This window comes from Oryx dammah, unplaced genomic scaffold (genome assembly GCF_014754425.2).
Source record: "Oryx dammah isolate SB20612 unplaced genomic scaffold, SCBI_Odam_1.1 HiC_scaffold_2, whole genome shotgun sequence".
NCBI classification, from domain to species: Eukaryota; Metazoa; Chordata; class Mammalia; order Artiodactyla; family Bovidae; genus Oryx; species Oryx dammah.
The window spans coordinates 159,427,240-159,444,973 of record NW_024070186.1 but is presented as its reverse complement, the minus strand read 5'-3'; the positions used below and the strand labels follow the sequence as shown (position 1 = coordinate 159,444,973).

The following is a 17,734-nucleotide window of genomic DNA, read 5'->3' as shown; positions in this document are numbered from 1 at the left end:
AGGTGGTTGAGTGACTGGCCAGGTGAGCTGGCAGGGGAGGCACCCTCTTGCCCCAAGTCCCCAGATGTTGGACTTTGGTTGGGACTTGGGGCTCTCCCCATTTCTACCCTGGCCTCTTTGTGGAAGGAAGACCTGTGTCCGGGATGAGCCGGGCAGTGGCCGGGCAGTCTCAGGGAGCGGTGGCCCCAGGCCTGCTGGGGTGGCCCACCCTCCCTTTGAAGACCCCTGAGGGCTCTCTCCTCCCTTGATAGCAACCGAAATCCCTTTCACTGGTCAATCCAGTTTGGGGAGCTGTCTGCTGCACCATCCATTTGGAACTTGCAAGCCTACTACAACCGTTACAATGTGGACCAGATTTTCCTGAGCCCCTTCTATCTGGGCGCTCCAGTGTATGACATCGCCCTGGTGAAGCTGTCCTCCTCAGTCACCTACACTAAGTACATCCAGCCCATCTGTGTCATGGCCTCCATCTCCGAGTTTGAGAACAGCAGTGACTGCTGGGTGACCGGCTGGGGAGACATTGAAGAAGAGCTGAGTGAGTGTGGCGACAGACGGGTCTGGGCCAGCCGAGGGTGGCAGTGTCATCGCCTGCTGGTTCTAGCTGCGCCAGCCTCACGCGGGCAGCCTGCTCAGTGTTCTCCCCATGCTGGCTCTCCACTCTTGCCCCTCGCCCGTAGGGCAGGGCTTTCTGTACCCTAAGCTCCCTTCTCTTCCGGAGATTGTGAGCCAGAAACCAGAGAGGAAGGCCCAGGCTAGCACCCCCAGCCTGCTGGGTGTCTGTTAGGTGCTGTGGGGGGCAGGGGGGTGTGTGTTTCAGGAAACTCTTCTTTCTACCCCAGCAGGGTGCTCCCCCCACCCCGTCCATCCAGCCTCCCACTCCAGCTCCCCCACCCCTCCTGCACGGACAGGGGTGGTGGGAGGGGGGAGCCCCCCATCCTGGGGTGCCAGCTCATTCATTCTCTCTCCTTGGAACTTCGAGCCTTGCTCCAGCCTTGCTCCCACCCAGTCTCTGTGGGGCTGCATGTCCTGGCATTAGTGAAACGTGAAAGTGAAGTTGCTCATTCGTGTCCGACTCTTTGTGACCCCATGGACTGCAGCCCACCAGGCTCCTCCATCCATAGGGTTTTCCAGGCAAGAGCACTGGAGTGGAGTGCCATTAGCTGCCACTCATTTCTCTCTTACCACGAGTCCCTCGAATCTACCGGGCCCAGGCCCCTCAGAGGGGCTCACGGATTAGACCGCCGGTCACGCTACCCCTGGGCCTAGTGCGGCCCTGCCTTGCCCTCAACCACAGCAGCCGTGACAGAGCAAGCTTCCCTGGTGCACTGTGTGTCCCAGCACGGTTCTGGGCTCCAAGGACTCTCTTCCTTCTGAAGTTTACCTGCCAAAGGGGCTGGGAGCATCTTTATGCCTGCTTTACAGATGAGGAAGCCCAGAGAGGCATGGAGAGTTTCCCAGGCCCTGGGGATCCATGGAGAAGCCAGGGCTCCTTGGCCCAGAGAGGGTAGCCAGCCACACACCTGGCATTGCCAGCTAGGAGAGGGGAGTCGACTGGAGACCTGCCCTGTCCTTTCCTTGCACCCCAGGGGGCTGGAGAAAGTGCCCCAGTGTAGACTTCTTGGGCCCAAAGGGCTGGATGGCCGTGAGCTGAGGGGTCCAACCAGGCTGACACTGCCCCTCCCCTAGCTGACAGGTGATCACACCCAGCGCCAGCTGAACCCTCAGTCTGACAGATAGAAGGTGACTTCTTGACCCCACCCCCAGAGCTGATGTACTCTGTACTAGTGGGGAAACCTTGGGCAAAGCACTTCATCTCACTCTGCCTCACCTTACTCATCTGTAAAATGGGGTAATAATAGTTCCCACCAGACAGGGTAGTTCTGAGCCTTAAAAGCATTCCCACATGAGGGCTTAGCAGAGCACCTGGCAGCCAAGAAACAATTGCCTCACCAGCTTTCAGTGTTAATGGGGTCACCATCCTCTGCAGGACAAGGAGGTGATTCAGGTCTAGACTTTGGCCTGGGTTCATATCAGGGCTTCCGGGGGTGCTAGTGGTAAAGGATCAGCTGACCCATGCAGGAGACATAAGAGACCCGGGTTCGATCCCTGGGTCGGGAAGACCCCCTGGAAGAGGTCATGGCAACCCACTCCACTACTCTAGCCTAGAGAATCCCATGGACAGAGGAGCCTGGTGGGTCATGGTCCATGAGGTTGCAAAGAGTTGGACACGATTGAAATAACTTAGCATGCATGGGTTCATATTAGGCTCTGGCAGCTCCTGGTGCTTTGCCGGGGTTGAGGGAGGGTGACCTTCCTCCTGAATCTTTCCTTACCCGAGACTGAGGCTGATTGCACTGCATCCCAGGGGTGCTGCAGGAGCACCTGGTAGAGCTCTGGGCTCGGGCTGGGCAGGCACGTTGCAGGGGGAGAGAGAGCATGCCAGGCTGCCCCACGCCCACTGGGCACTGGACTGTGCAGATCCTAAACTGTCCCAGCTGCACCAGCCCCACCCCAGAGTGCTAAGGTCTCTCTCTGGGGGCTGAAACAGGGCCTGTTGTCTGCAGGCTGCAGAGAGGGAAGCTGTAACAGCCTGTCCCTTCTCTAGGCCCTTCTATGGTGTGTTCATCACCCACCACGTGCTGGGTGCTGGGCTAGAGCAGAGGAGTCAAGGGCAATGTCCCAGGTACTGTGGGTGCCCCAGGTTCCCCCTGCCGCATGCCTTCATAGCCTGTGCCATTCTGATGGCAGAGGAGAGGCTCAGGACACCATCTTTCTCTGTTCCCTCAACTCCGTGGCAGGTCTGCCATCTCCCTACACCCTCCAGGAAGTGCAGGTCGGGATCATAAACACGACCATGTGTAATCACCTGTTCTCAATGCCCGATTTCCGCGTTGACATCTGGGGAGACATGATTTGCGCTGGCGATCCTCAAGGAGGCAAGGATTCCTGCTTTGTGAGTGTCCCTCCCGTCCCCAGCTCACACATCACCCCAGCCGCCCACTGCCCCGCCCCGGCCAGAAAGCACCCTGCATCCCTGCCCTCCATTCAGGCCTCGTGTCCACCCTGGGGGGCAGGGGGAGGGATGACTGTTCCACTTTGCAGATGCAGAAACTGAGGCTTGCTCACTTCGGTAGAGGGGAGGGGTGGGATTTGCACCCCGTCTGCCTGGCTCCACAGCCCCTCCTGCTATCCCCGCCTCTCTGCTCACCCCTCCCGCGCTGCCCCAGGCTGGACTCACCCATGCTGGTCCCCAGGGTGACTCAGGTGGGCCCTTGGTCTGTGAAAAGAAAGGGCTGTGGTATCAAGTTGGAGTCGTGAGCTGGGGAGTGGGCTGCGGTAGGCCCAACCGGCCGGGTGTCTACACCAATGTCAGTGCACACTACACTTGGATCCGAGAGGTTCTGGCCCAAAACGACACTTGCAGGCTGGACCCCTGCCCGATGCTGCTGCTCCTTCCTCTGCTCTGGGCTCTCCCATTCCTACAGCTGGCCTGAGCCCAGCCAATGGCCCCCGAGAGTTGGGGCCATCTGCTGAGTCAGGCCCAGTCCCCTTCTGTCCCCTTTACTAATAAAAGTGTATATGTTCAAGTTGACACCTTGCTGCACTTTCGGTGGCCCTGGGTGGCTTCCTGGACACCCTCACGGACACTTGCGTCCCATCCACTCCAAGACCACTCCTTAACTCCTAAATCATCATCCACCCATCTGTGCTATGTGGGTTTTGGTTGCAAACAACAAAACCCTTTCAAGGTTAGTTCGATCAGAAAGATCATTTATGAAAGGACTCTCAAGAGTCTCCTCCAGCACCGCAATTTGAAAGCATCAATTCTTTGGCGCTCAGCCTTCTGTATGGTCCAGCTCTCACATCCATACATGACTACTGGAAAAACCATAGGTTTGGCTGGTGAGGCTCATGTCAGACCCAGTGTTGTCCTGGGAAGACAAGACCAGGGAGCTCTCTCTGGGGGCCAGAGTTAGTCCCCTGATGGTGCAGAGGGCAGGACGGAGGAGGAAGGTCCTGGGAGGCGGGCAGTAGGGCCCAGATATGTCGCCAGCCCTGTTTGCCCAGGCCTGGCCCTTGAGACACAGTGTCCCTCACCGATCCCTTCCAGGGACCCATACGGGGACCTCGGCCTGGCCTGGCCAGGAGTCTGTAGAGCCAGCAGGGGTGGAGCCCAGGAGCTTCTGAGCCAATACCCGGAAGATGGGCAGGCCTGCCCTGCAGCCACGTGTAGTGAGGGGACCTGGGAAAGGGGAGGGCGTGGGTGTGGGGGTGTGATCTCTGCTTTCAGAGCTGGTGGCCCACAGGTGACCCAGACAAACCTTCCCATGGCTGGGAGGGAGGGGCATCTAGTCAACAAATAAGTGAACAAAACCAAGAAATATTCACATCTCCCCTCTTTTTTCAGGATGGCCTCTGAGGGCTTCACACTCCTGTCCTGGGAGAGGAGGTCTCCCACACACAGTGCCTGCCGGGCTCTGGCCCGCTCAGGCTGCTCTGCAGTTCGCGGGTGGCACCCCCTCCCGGCCCCGAGAGGAAGTTCCCACGTCAACCCTGAGAGGTGCTGGGGGCAGAGCCAGAGGTGGTGCCCAGAGCCCAGTCCCCCGCCCAGCTTCAGGTGGGGTCCCCTGGGCTGGGTGACGGTGCCCTTCCTTCAGAAGGAAAAGCAGGCTGCAGCCAGCCACCACGCCATCCTCACCCCCCTCAGTATCGACCTCTGAAAATCTCACCTGAGACTGGTGGGCCTCTCAAGAGGCCCCTTATCTGAAGAAATAGCTCCCTCAGGCCATCGGGAGGCCCCGTGGGTGGCCCCGAAGGTGTTATTTTGATTGGAACATGTCACAAACTGTACAGCGGCCTGGGAGACACACACAACTGTCTTCTAAACTGGATGTACCAATAGTATGTTCCCACCAGCTATGAATGAGTTCAGCTTCATTTTTTATATCTAACAATTTGTACCTTTCCTACAGATGGTTAGAATAAAATGCATTAATTTATAAACGGTTTAGGACAATATCTGGTATAGAAGAAGCAAGTTTCCCTGGTGGCTCAGTGGTAAAGAATTTGCCTGCAATGGAGGAGATGCTGGTTCGATCCTTGGGTTGAGAAGATCCCTTGGAGGAGGAAATGACAACTCACTCCAGTATTCTTGCCTGGGAAATCGCATGAACAGAGGAGCCTTACAGGCTACAGTTCATGGGGTTTCAGAAGAGTCAGATACAAATGAGTGACTGAACAACAAACCCAGAATAAGCACTACGCCTGGGCTCTCATCACCACCATCACCCCAACCACCACCATCACCAACATCACCGTTGCCACCCTGTGACCCAGCCAGCAGTTTTGAAAGGAAGAGAGCGCTCAGCTCCCGAGGCCCCAGTGTGAGCACTAGAACGACCACCTTACTTCTCTTTCTCTAGATCATTTCTGGAACAGCCCAGCCCTCCTCAGCCATGGCTCTATTTTAGCAGTGGTTCCCAACTATGTGTTCCATGGAATGTTATTTCCCAGGGCTGTGAATAGACTTCATTTGTAAAAGGATCCTATGATCAGACTTTGGGGAAAGTGAAATCTTTGAAAAAAATTTTTTGTTGACCTAGAACCTATTATACAGAGTGAAGTGACTTAGAAAGAAAAAGATAAATATCATATTCTAACGCATATATACAGAGTCTAGAAAAATGGTTCTGAAGAATTATTTACAGGGCAGCAGTGGAGAAACAGACATGGAGAATAGACTAATGGACACGGGGACAGGGGAGGAGAGGGTGAGATGTATGTTGTGAGTAACATGGAAACTTACATTACCTTAGGTAAAATAAACAGCCAATGGGAATTTGCTGCATGGATCAGGAAACTCAAACAGGGGCTCTGTATCAACATAGGGGTGGGATGGGGTGGGAGATGGGAGGGAGGTTCAAAAGGGAGGGGATATACCTATGGCTGATTCATATCGAGGTTTGACAGAAAACAACAAAGTTCTGTAAAGCAATTATCCTTCAATAAAAAAATAAATTAAAAAATATAAAGAAAAAAATTAGTTTTTCAGAATAAAAGTTGTAATAATAAAAAAATTTTTTGTTGCAGAACTTTTCAATGACTTTTACTTGCTAAAATGCATCAGGAATCTGAAAGAGAAAATATAGTGGGTTGCATTTCCCAAACTTCTTGACCATAGAACTGTCCCTTGTGAGGGATTTCTTAAGGGGTGTGTGGATGCTGCCACACGGTCTCTAGGGCCAGGCTGAATCTTCCCAGTTCCCTTGAAGTCTCTCTCTCTCTTTTTCTCTGTCTCTCTCGTGGGACCCGCCCCCAAGCCGAGAGCCTCCCCCTCCTCAGGTGGATTTTTCTCCAGTACAATTTCATGGAAATTTCCGTACCTGTCCCTCCCAGGGATCCCATCTGACACGAGGGGGCGTTAGTGAGCTGAGATCCGGCTGCTCAAGGCGGCCCGGCGTTGTTTATCTAGAAGTGAGGAAATGGCTCAACATTGACATTTTCTCCTTTTGCTAAATACAGCCGGTAGATAAAAATACAGCGAATTGAGGTGCCTGAAACAACGCTCATTTCCCGGCACTCATGTCTATGTTGTGACAGCTCTGGGCCCTGCCTTCCCGTTGCCCTCACCCTCATTGTCATTCGCCAGCTGCCCAGGTTCCTTGCGTAGAGTCCCTCTTCACAGGGGTCTCCCTTTCTGTCCACCTCCAGGAGATCTCTCCCCTACAGAGTCCGATGGCAGAGCCACCAGGTCATCTGACTAATGAAGAGGCTTGTTTTTCCTTTTAAAGTGGGAAGTAGATCATGGCTTGAAGAATTGGCACGTGTCCTGTCTGGGGCTGCTCATCACGCCCCCACCTTGGACAAATGTTCAGATAATGGGGAAAATCGCTCTGCAGAACCAGACTTCTTGGCAAAGTAAAAGTAGCTTTATGATGATTATCAAAATAATGCCTTCTTGTTAGAAAATAAAAGTCAATCAAAGGAGCTCAAAGAAGAAACTTAAAAAAAAAAAAAATCACCAGAACCAAACTTGTAATCAGTCTCCTAGTGTTGGATAGTTGAAAAGTTGCTGTCACTAAAAATGATATCTTCAGGAAAGCCTTAATTTATAAATTTGCCACACCCTCCCAATCACTTCTATTCATTTATTTATTTGGCTGCATCGGTCTTAGTGGTGACATGCAGGATCATTTATTTGTGGCAGGTGGGATCTAGTTACCCGACCAGGGATGGAACCCGGGCCTCTTGCGTTGGGAGTATGGAGTCTTAGCCACTGGACCACCAGGGAAGTCCCTCTCATCATTTCTTAGGTTCCCTTTTCTGTGGGCGCAATGTTTTAGCCAAATGGCCTTCATGTTTGTAAGATTTTTAGGTCATGAGAAGGTCCTCAGTACACCTCCCCCAAGTAAGTAAGAGAACCCACTCCCCACGTTGTTCCTGACCCTGGGAACCTCCAATTTCATATCTTTTGAGAACTTATAGGTTAAAAATATATCCCATTTAAAAAAGAACAATCATTTTTACTTTGTAAATTAGTACAATCCTATTTAAAAAATGGAAGTGGTATGAAAAAAAACAGAAGAGAGAATAGAAAAATGTCCTAAATTCCATCGTCTGGAAGTAACCCTAGTTTTGTTTGAACATTGTTCCAGAAATCTATTTGGAAAGGCAAGTTTAAGGACAGAAAGATGGAAGGAAAGATAAGCAGGTGGGGCAGCATGGAGACCTGCTTCTCTTAGACACTTCCAAACTCTAGAAAACAACACGATGTGTACAGAGTAATTCTCTAAGAATGCTGGACCCCAGCAATTCTAAGAGAGTTCCAGAAAAAACATCTATTTCTGCTTTATTGACTATGTCAAAGTCTTTGACTGTGTGGATCACAATAAACTGTGGAAAATACTGAAAGAGAAGGACCACCTGACCTACCTCTTGAGAAATCTATATGCAGGTCAGGAAGCAACAGTTAGAACTGGACATGGAACAACAGACTGGTTCCAAATAGGAAAAGGAGAACGTCAAGGCTGTATATTGTCACTCTGCTTATTTAACTTATATGCAGAGTACATCAGGAGAAATGCTGGGCTGGAGGAAGCACAAGCTGGAATCAAGATTGCCGGGAGAAATAGCAATAACCTCAGATATGCAGATGACACCACCCTTATGGCAGAAAGTGAAGAAGAACTAAAAAGCCTCTTGGTGAAAGTGAAAGAAGAGAGTGAAAAAGTTGGTTTAAAGCTCAACATTCAGAAAACTAAGATCATGGCATCCGGTCCCATCACTTCATGGCAAACAGAAGGGGAAACAGTGGAAACAGTGGCTGACTTTATTTTTCTGGGCTCCAAAATCACTGCAGATGGTGATTGCAGCCATGAAATTAAAAGACACTTACTTCTCAGAAGGAAAGTTATGACCAACCTAGATAGCACATTAAAAAGCAGAGACATTACTTTGCCAACAAAGGTCCGTCTAGTCAAGGCTATGGTTTTCCCAGTGGTCATGTATGGATGTGAGAGTTGGACTGTGAAGAAAGCTGAGCGCCGAAGAATTGATGCATTTGAACTGTGGTGTTGGAGAAGACTCTTGAGAGTCCCTTGGACTGCAAGGAGATCCAACCAGTCCATCCTAAAGGAGATCAGTCCTGGGTGTTCATTGGAAGGACTGATGTTGAAGGTGAAACTCCAATACTTTGGCTACCTGATGCGAAGAGCTGACTCATTTGAAAAGACCCTGATGCTGGGAAAGATTGAGGGCAGGAGGAGAAGGGGACAACAGAGGATGAGATGGTTGGATGGCATCATCGACTCGATGCACATGGGTTAGGGCGGATTCCGGGAGTTGGTGATGGACAGGAAGCCTGGCGTGCTGCAGTTCATGGGATCGCAAAGGGTCAAACATGACTGAGCAACCGAACTGAACTGAACTGAAGCTTCTCAAAGATATAAGCAGGGGCTTCCCTGATGGCCCAGTGGTTAAGAATCCACCTTGAAATGGGAATTACAGGAGACACCAGTTTGACTACAGGGGACACTGTTTCGATGCCTGGTCCGGTCGTGCCAGGGAGCAACTAAGCCTGTGTGTCACAACTACTGAGCCCACGCACTACAACTACTGAAGCTTGCACGCCTAGAGCCTGTGCTCCACAACGAGAAGCCACCGCAATGAGAAGCCCATGCTCGCAACTACAGAGTAGGCCCCACTTATCGCAACTAGAGAAAGCCAACGCATAACAACAAAGACCTAGAACAGACAAAAGTTAAAAAGTTAATTAAATTTAAAAAAGAGAGGTAGGCAGATGGGCTTGCATTGATATGGGTCTAGGGGTTTGTAGGCAGGAATCAGTGGATCTGGGGTTCATGAGAGGCTCTCAGAAAACCTCAGTCTGGTTAACTCCCTGCAGTGGGTTGGACCAGAAAGCAAGCCCTCACCAAGAACCAAGTCCGTTGGAGCCTTGATCTTGGACTTCCAGCCTCCAGAACTGTGAGAAATAAACCTCTGTGGTTTGAGCCCCTCCCCTGCCCCCAGTTTGTAGTATTGGTTACGGCAGCCCAGGCTGACAGATACACCAGGCGAAAAGCACTTGTGTCAGGGCAGCCTCGGGGAACTGAACCTGGAGATCTTGCGTCTGTCAACCTGACCCTTGGGTGGAGGTCATTTTATTTTCAGCACTTGCACTAATGGGACTTTAATTACATATAAGATTAGACAAAAACGTGTGGCCGGGCTACCTGGCATTCCATTAAAAGTACTGAGTTTCTCTGCAGAAAGCTGGAGAAAAATGTTTTGCTTAGAGCATTCAGTGAGATTTTTAAAGGAGTGAGTAAAGGCGGAGAATCGAGAACTTCAGAAATGCACAGCCAAGTTGTCCTTTTGGAAGGGGCCACCTGGTGTGGCAACAGCCCCTTAAAGGCAAGCAAGGGAAAATTGCTCCTTTCCGACTCTGCAGCCCCAGGGACTGCAGCCTGCTGGGCTCCTCTGTCCATGGGATTCTCCAGGCAAGAATCCTGGAGTGGATAGCCATTTCCTTCTCCAAGGGATCTTCCCAACTCAGGGATGGAACCCGGGTCTCCTGCATTGCAGGCAGATTCTTTACCATCTGAGCCACCAGGGAAGCCCCACCAGGTACAAAGGCCAGCTTTGGACTTCTCATGGGACTGGGACAGAATGCCCCTTCTCTTCTTGATCTCCCCCCTACCCTGCTCACAGGGTCTTCCATCTGATTCCTGGGGCCTTGGACATCAGATGAGGCTGCCTGTGGGAGCCAGCACCCCTTGCCCCATCCCGGAAGCCTGAGCCTGGGACGCAGAATCCAGCCTCCAAATAAGCAAGGCAGGGGCTTCCTGCCGCGGGGCCGCAGGGAGGAGCCCACCAGCTCTGAGTGTGCTGGCGACCGAGGCCTCAGTAGTCTGTCCTAGGGCTGCAGAGCACAGCGGGGAGGGAGGCAAGTGATGTCAGTCCTGACCTGCCCCTGACCCACATGCCCGTTGGCCCAGCATTTGCCCCAGCTGGGAGAAGGGGACCCAGTTGTTCCGGGCTCCTGGCAGACTGAGATCCGGGGTACGCCCACAGAGGGGATTATGGTCTCAATGCTCCTAAACCCCCTTGTGCGCGACTCTGATCCCCAGGCACAAAGGACCTGTGTTAAATCTCCCCAGTGGGCTCAGAGCCAGCACTGGGCCCGGGTGACCGAGGGGGTGGGGCTCCTCTGGGGACCGGGCTTCCAGCATAGGTGTGCATGGTGCACACGACTGCTCAGGGCAAGTGCAAGCTCCTGGGTGTAGGGATAGCTGGGCAAATGTTAGAAGGTGCATCCTGTGTTGCACACATGCATTCTGAAAGCACGTGTGTGCATGTGTGTCCCTTATAACCATGCACCTGCCCTCTGTGATAATGTGCCGTCCGTGTGCACTTGGGCAAGTGCCCTCGGGCAAGTGCCCTCATCCTCTCCTTGTCCAGTCTGGCAGCGAATACTTCCTCCAACTCCCACCCCAGGTACAGCATCCTGGAGTCTCGGCCAGACAAACCCTGCTTTTGGGCTCACACCCTGGCAGTCTGCAGTGAGAACGAAGCCTCCTAACTGGCAGCATTAGCAGAAGTGCCTGGCGCTGCGCTGGGGCAGGAACACAAGCCGCTTTGTGCCTCCTCTGGGCCCCTTCTTCCAGCAGCTGTACCTGCCAAGCTCCTAGGCCTCCTGTGTCTCTGCCTCCCCAGGAGGATCCGGGGCCTGGGGAGGGCTTCTCTGCCCCCTGCAGCCGGCTGGCCCTACCCTTCCCCAGCCCAGAGGCATCACAGGGCTGGAGGCCTCTGGGGGCGTGTGCGGAGCTCTGGAGGTCAGGTGAGGGCCTCATCTTTGCCACAGGAGTCAAGGGGGCCTGAGCCCTAAGGAGCCTGTCCAGGGGGACCAGTGCATGCCCAGAAGGAGGGGCCAGCTTCTGGACAAGGCTGCTCTCTGCTCCATGTGTGCCGAGTTGCTCGGTCGTGTCCGACTTTTTGTGACCCCGTGGACTGTAGCCCACAAGGCTCCTCTCTCCATGGGATTCTCCAGGCAAGAATTCTGGAGTGGGTTGCCATGCCCTCCTCCAGCAGACCTTCTTGACTCAGGGATCGAAGCCATGTCTGTATCTCCTGCATTGCAGGCGGGTTCTTTACCGCTGAGCCTGCAGGGAAACGCAAAAGGGTGGTAACACTTGTTTATTGGCAGTGGCATTGACATTTCATGAACTTTTCAAATCTCACATTATTCTACTGAATTTTTACTAATCATTTAAAATGTAAAATGTATTCTTAGCTCACGGATTGTGTAAGAAGCGATGGCAGGTGGGACTTGGCCTGCGGATAGCAGTGTGCTGACCCCTGGCCCCGGGTCATGATGTAAGTAAGGGAGGTGGCAGCTAGACAGGGCCTCCACCCTGACACCAAGCCCCCTGCACCACCATCCCGAAAAAGCCGGAGTCCCCGGTTCCTGGCAGCCAGCTCTTCCCCACTGAGGCTGTGCACATGCCAGGCCACTATCGGCACCCCTTCTCCTTGTCATCACGTGGGGGTCCTGGACCCTGAACCGGGTTCTACATGAGGCAGGAGCCCTGGGCCCCACGAAGCTCTGCGGGCAGCTACCCTGAAACACCCCTGTGGGGTTAACCCTGTTTGGTCAACTGGGAAGGGCTCTCAGGACACCACCCTCGCCTCTGATGTCAAGGTCAAGTGCAGGGGCCCAGAAGAGAGACCCAGAGGTGAAAGTAAAATACCTGTCATTGTCTCCTTGTATTTGTGTAGGCTGCGGGGCCAAGACAACCACAGAGTACATCCGGGAGCCTCCTCCTGGATGGCTCTGGGGATTCCCCCAGGAAGACCCCTCACCAGCTCCTTCCTGCCCCCTGCTGACCCCTTTGCTCCTTCCTCCTAGAGGAGGGCCCACAGGACCCGGGAGGGTATAAAAGGCCCAGTGGACATCCAGGTGCCAAAAGACTCCCACCACCAGGACTGGACCACAGGACTCTGCAGGCCAGGTAAGGCCCTGCCCCCCGCCATGCTTAGGCCCACGAGGTCAGGAGAGGCCCCTCTCTGAAATGAGATGGCCTGTCCTCTTCTCTCCAGGAGCCCTTGACTCTCCAGCCAGAATCCATGCTGCTGTGGCTGACCCTTGCCCTCCTGTGGAGCCCCGCCTGCTGGGCAAAGCGTAAGTCTGGCTGGGGGTCCCCCCATCCTATCCCCCTGGAGGCCCCCCTCACTCCCCTCCCTCCATCCAGGGCTGGGATCTGGGCCAGCCCTTGTCACAGACAGACTCTGCTCTCAGGCCTGTCCCCTCCTCTGGAGGGGCTGTGTCCTCCTCTGGGCAGAAACAGCCAACATGTCACTGTGTGTTTATTTTTTCCTCTTCCCCACCTGGTTCTTTCATATAATAGAGATATTTGGGCCTGGAGGAGGTACCTATTTCAGTTCCTCTAGAGACTTCCAAAACGACATCACCGGGATTCGAGTGTTCATAGGTCCTCTGGGCCTAATCAAGAGGTGAGTTGAGCAGGGCTTGGAGCCCCTCACTGCATCCCAGCCACTGCCCCAATCTCGGGAACCTGGGGAGGGGGCTGGTCCCTCCTCCCAGCACCCTCACTGGGTGCTGATGTCTCCCGAGTCAGCTGAGGCCTTGGGGTCCTGGAGCCCCCAGCCAGCGCCTTCTGTCTGTCCCTCTTCCTCTGCTGTTTCCTCCCCTGCTCCCCAGCCCTCTCCCCTCCTCTCTCCTCCTGTAAGTCCGGCCTCTGCTTCCTGGGATGGCTGAAAGGGAGGGGTGCTTCTCCCCACTGTCTCCTTTCAACCCCGACTCAGCTCAACCAGAAATGGTCTCTCAGTCTGAGAATGCCTATGGGAAAGCAGAAGTTCTGCCCAGCTTGGGGTCAAAGAGAAAAGGAATGAGGGTCAGAGTGGACCACTGATTGAACACTAGAAGCGTAGAGGCAGCAAGCCCAGGTCTTCACCTAATGGTTGAGTTAAATGGGGGCTTTGCTCCAGGCCTGGGGTAGATCTTTGCTCTGCATTTACGGGGCCCCAGGGAGCTGGGGAGAAGGAATGGGCCAGAGCAGCAGGCACCATGGGGGCCAGAGTGTGGGCGGGGCCAGAGTGTGGGCGGGGCCAGTGAGGAGGGGACACTCTGGGATGGACACTGAGGTGGGGGGAAGGTCACAGAGACGGGTCACCTGCTCCTGGGGCCCCCACCTGGCCTAGTGCAGTGACTGGGGCTCCAAATGCTGGGCTGGGGTCAGCTCCCTGCTCTGAGCCAGGAGAGCAGCTGCACCTCCTGAGGGTCACGGTGACTGGGCACTTTGGGGAGCTCTCCTGATGGAAGATCTCAGTGACTGCTCCCCCAAATCAGTCCCACTTTGCAGATGAGCAAACTGAGGCCTGGAGAGGCTGGTCAACAAGCCCCAAATCACAGAGCCTGAAGGTGTCAGAGCAGGGGTTGACACCAGGAAGTCACCAAAGTCACGTGCTCAGGCACTTATGCTGCAGTGACAGGCTGTCCTTGCTGGTGACATTGGAGTAGGGGGAGGTGTTTAGAGGATTGGGGATTGGAGGGTCACTCATATCCTGGATCTTCAAATCTCCCCTTTCCTCTCAGTATCCAGGTGAGATATGGCTCTTCCTGGAGTGAGAAATATGGAGCCCCAGGTGGGATACCTCAGGAAATCATTCTGCTTCCGGAAGAACACATTACAGGAATCTACGGCGCCTATAAGAATTTCCTCCGCTACTTGGTCATATACACGGACCAAGGGAGGTTGTTCCCATTTGGGAAGGAAGATGGCAACACCTTTATTGACTTCCCTGATGACAGTGACAAAGTGCTCACCAGAGTCTGCGGCCACTACCGGCCTCTGGGCATTACCAGCATTGGCTTTGAATGGGGTTATCCTTCATTCTTAAACAAATAGCACTTCAACCAAAGAGAAATGACCATTCCTAAGTTTCCAGGTCTGAGGTGTGGGTTACCCTGCCAAGGCCATCTGGCTGGAGGTGGGCACAAGGCGGCAGGGACCTGAGTGCAGCCCTGAATCAGAATCCACCAATAAATCCAGCTTCTGCAGCTACAGTGGGTCCAGGGTGCTCCTTGGCCTGGGATGCAAACGAGCCTTCTGAGCTTGTGGGGATGAGGCCTCCGGGGTGGGGCTCACTGAGTAGAGCTGCAGGAGGAGGCGGGAGGGGGTCCGACACCCCAGGGCTGGGTGATTCTGACAGGATGCAGGGCCTGCCATGCAGACCCCAGCCGCTCCCATAATCTCTGAGGATTCAGGGCTCCCAGAAGCCCCACCTCGGCTCTCTGCTGCAAGGCCATCCAGGGAGCCTGAGCTGTCCAGGCTCAATTCCAGGATTCTCTGAGTGTGCAGGGACTTGGGGAAGCCACTCAACATTCATTCACCCATTCACTCACTCAGCATACATTTGCCAAGGCCTAGGCCACAGATGGATTCTTGGACACCAGAGAAATGAAGAGCCCAGTGATCAGCCAGGGGCTCCCCATGGGAAGCGGATACAGAAGCTGATGGAGGCAGCTGGCTGTTGCAACTGCATTGATAGTAACAGGTCTAGCGCCCTGTGTTCAGGCACAAGCCCAGCTTCAGGGAGCCTTCCCAGAGGAGGCACTATCTGCGCTAAATATAAAGGCTGAGTGAGAGCTGGCCAGGTGGGGTTAAAGGAGGGAGGCCTTCCAGGCCAAGAGATCAACATGGGAATGGCCAGAGCCAGGCATCCCCAGGACCCCACTTCTTGAAAGGCTGGCATCTGTTACAGCCCAAAGGGAAAGGAAAGCACCTCCCAGGCCTGGCATATTCTCTCAATGCCTCCATCAGACTGCAGCAGCCTGCCCCTCAACCACGGTGCAGAGGCTGTCCTGTCCCCCCTCAGCTCCCTGCCTGGCAGCCCTAGAGGGACAGGACTGCTGCTTCCCTGCTTGCAGAAGGAGGCAGCGCAGACCCAGAGGACACAGAGGCTCAGCCTGTCACACGGCACTAGTGGAGGAGTCAGGATTCACCAGGAGGAGGTCTGGCTGCAAAGTCTGGGTTCAGACCCGCAGCGAAGGTTTCCAGACAGATCCTCATCTCTTTGGGGAGATCCTCGCCGACATGTTCCTCTTCTCTAATTTTAAATTTAAATGCCTGTTGAGGATCACTTCAGCTTCTCTGGTAGCTCAGATGGTAAAGAATCTTGCCTACAATGTGTGGAGACCCAGGTTTGAATCCTGGGTCAGGAAGATCCCCTGGTGAAGGGCATGGTATCCTACTCCAGTATTCTTGCCTGGAGAATCCCATGGACAGGGGAGCCTGGCAGGCTACAGTCCACACAGGAAGGTCACTTTGTGGTTTTAACCTGGAGTCTGTGGGGAAAATGCAGGAATCCATGAACTCAGATGTGGAGGAAAGCTCTGATGTTTTCATCGTCTTCTATGGAAATTTCATCTTTCCTTTGGTATAAAGGGTACTTCAGACCACTCTTTCACATCACCTGTGACCTTGTCATGTAAATTACAGTCCTCCCAGATAGCTTGAATTTCACATTCAGCATGACTTCTTAATTCTGGCTGTTTGCAGATTTGCCTTTCTGGGTCCCGGGGTCCAGCCCTGGTGGATCCAGGGAATTCGAAGGTGGGGATGGCGTCGGCGTCTTTGGAAAAATACATATTTAATTACAGATATAGAAAGAGATTAGAAACGGATAGTGTAGTAGGAGAATTAGTGGAGAAAAGAGGCTGAATCCAGCCAGAGAAAAGGGAGCAAGAAAGAAACGACATGGTGGAATCAGTCTTTCAGGAAACTGATCCGATTTCTTTATTTTGGGGTTTGCTTATATACCTTTTGTTACACATAAGGATGAATACAGAGTCACGCGGGGGTCTTAGGGATATTACATCATCTTCCGGCCATGAGTGAGACCTGCTGACATTCTACGATCCTTTCTTTCTGATAACCAAAAACCTTATTTCTTCCAAGGGTGTTTTTTCTTAAACCAGGCACCACCCTCCAGATAAAGTTCCATTCCTATAGGGTGAGGGGGTAGTGAGTTACAATCAAGAAAGGAATTTATTTAACCCAAGGTTAACAGGATTAATCTTAAAGGTTAATACTTATTTCTCTTATATGCTTAAAGGTTAATACTTATTTCTCCTATATGTTAGTTATATTCATTATACGGGTAGGGAATATGGAGATTTAGCAGCAAACATCAGCCCAACAAATGAAAATCCTTTTACCAATGCTCCCCTTAAGATCTGTTTAGTCTTAAGATAGCGATAAAGTTACATTTTTACATAACAAGGACAAGTGATTTATAGCAAAGCACAGTGATCTATTACAAAAGGGAAAATCCATTAACTCAAAAAGTCTAGTATTGCTAACATCAAAAACTACTATATTTCCTTTTCTATATTCCAAATACATTGATTAAATCATTGATAAGAAAAAGCCCTATGCTAATTAAGACTCTCAAAATACTCCAAAACTCACTGTGCTGTTTATGGTTAAGAGGTAGTAAACAATCCTGTGGCAGGAGTATGGATAATCCTGTCACACAAGCTAGTCTGTCAGCAGAGAGGCTTGACCTGAGACATCCTTGTCCCACCCAGAGCAGGGAATTAGCAGCAATCATTGACACAACAAATGAAAAACCCTTCACCCATATAATTCCTAACCAACCCACTATACTGATAATTTCTAACTCCCCAAAAGAATTTGCCTTTTGTAAGTCTAAAACATCTCATGCCTCTCAGATTGGGAGGCTGTAAACAATCACATGTGGCCGGACGAACCTATACAGGCGGGCTAGATAACCTTCAGAGGAGTTCGTAAGCTGAAACACTCTTGTCACGCCCAAGAATTTTTATTGCCTTGGAGCTGCACGTTTACTCCTTCTCCGAGAGAAATGGTGATGGGGGAGAGCATAAAACAGACTCTGGTTTTGGGGTTAGATGCTCGGGAACAGGGGGTTTCCTGAGGCTTGATCACGCCTTTGCGTATGCCAAGCCTCTTTCCTCATGACCTTTGCCATGGGCGGAGTTCCTCACGCTGGCCCCCAACATCTGGGTTTTTTGTTGTTGTTGTTGTTTTTTCTTTTTGTATTTTGACCAGGCCTCGAGGCTTGAATGTTGGTTCCCCGACCAGGGATCGAACCCAGACCTTCATAGAGAAATCCCAGTCACTAGGCCATCAGGGAACTCCCAGATCTGTCTCTTCCTGAAGAGTAATAAAAT

General features: G+C 52.5%; 2 protein-coding genes across 2 annotated transcripts; both read left to right on the top strand.

The window, feature by feature from the left end:
• Positions 1-143: 143 nt before the first annotated feature.
• Positions 144-3,582, top strand: LOC120882343 (testisin-like). The gene is made up of 4 exons (XM_040266325.1): positions 144-166; positions 222-535; positions 2,799-2,953; positions 3,255-3,582. Exons 1-4 carry the CDS (start codon positions 144-146, stop codon positions 3,492-3,494), a joined length of 732 nt encoding a protein of 243 aa, XP_040122259.1. The 3' UTR covers positions 3,495-3,582.
• A 9,016-nt stretch (positions 3,583-12,598) lies between these two features.
• Positions 12,599-14,579, top strand: LOC120873745 (zymogen granule protein 16 homolog B-like). Its single transcript, XM_040254644.1, has 3 exons — positions 12,599-12,679; positions 12,906-13,011; positions 14,114-14,579. The coding sequence occupies exons 1-3, from the start codon at positions 12,625-12,627 to the stop codon at positions 14,424-14,426; spliced, it is 474 nt and encodes a 157-aa protein (XP_040110578.1). The 5' UTR covers positions 12,599-12,624; the 3' UTR covers positions 14,427-14,579.
• Positions 14,580-17,734: the final 3,155 nt, after the last annotated feature.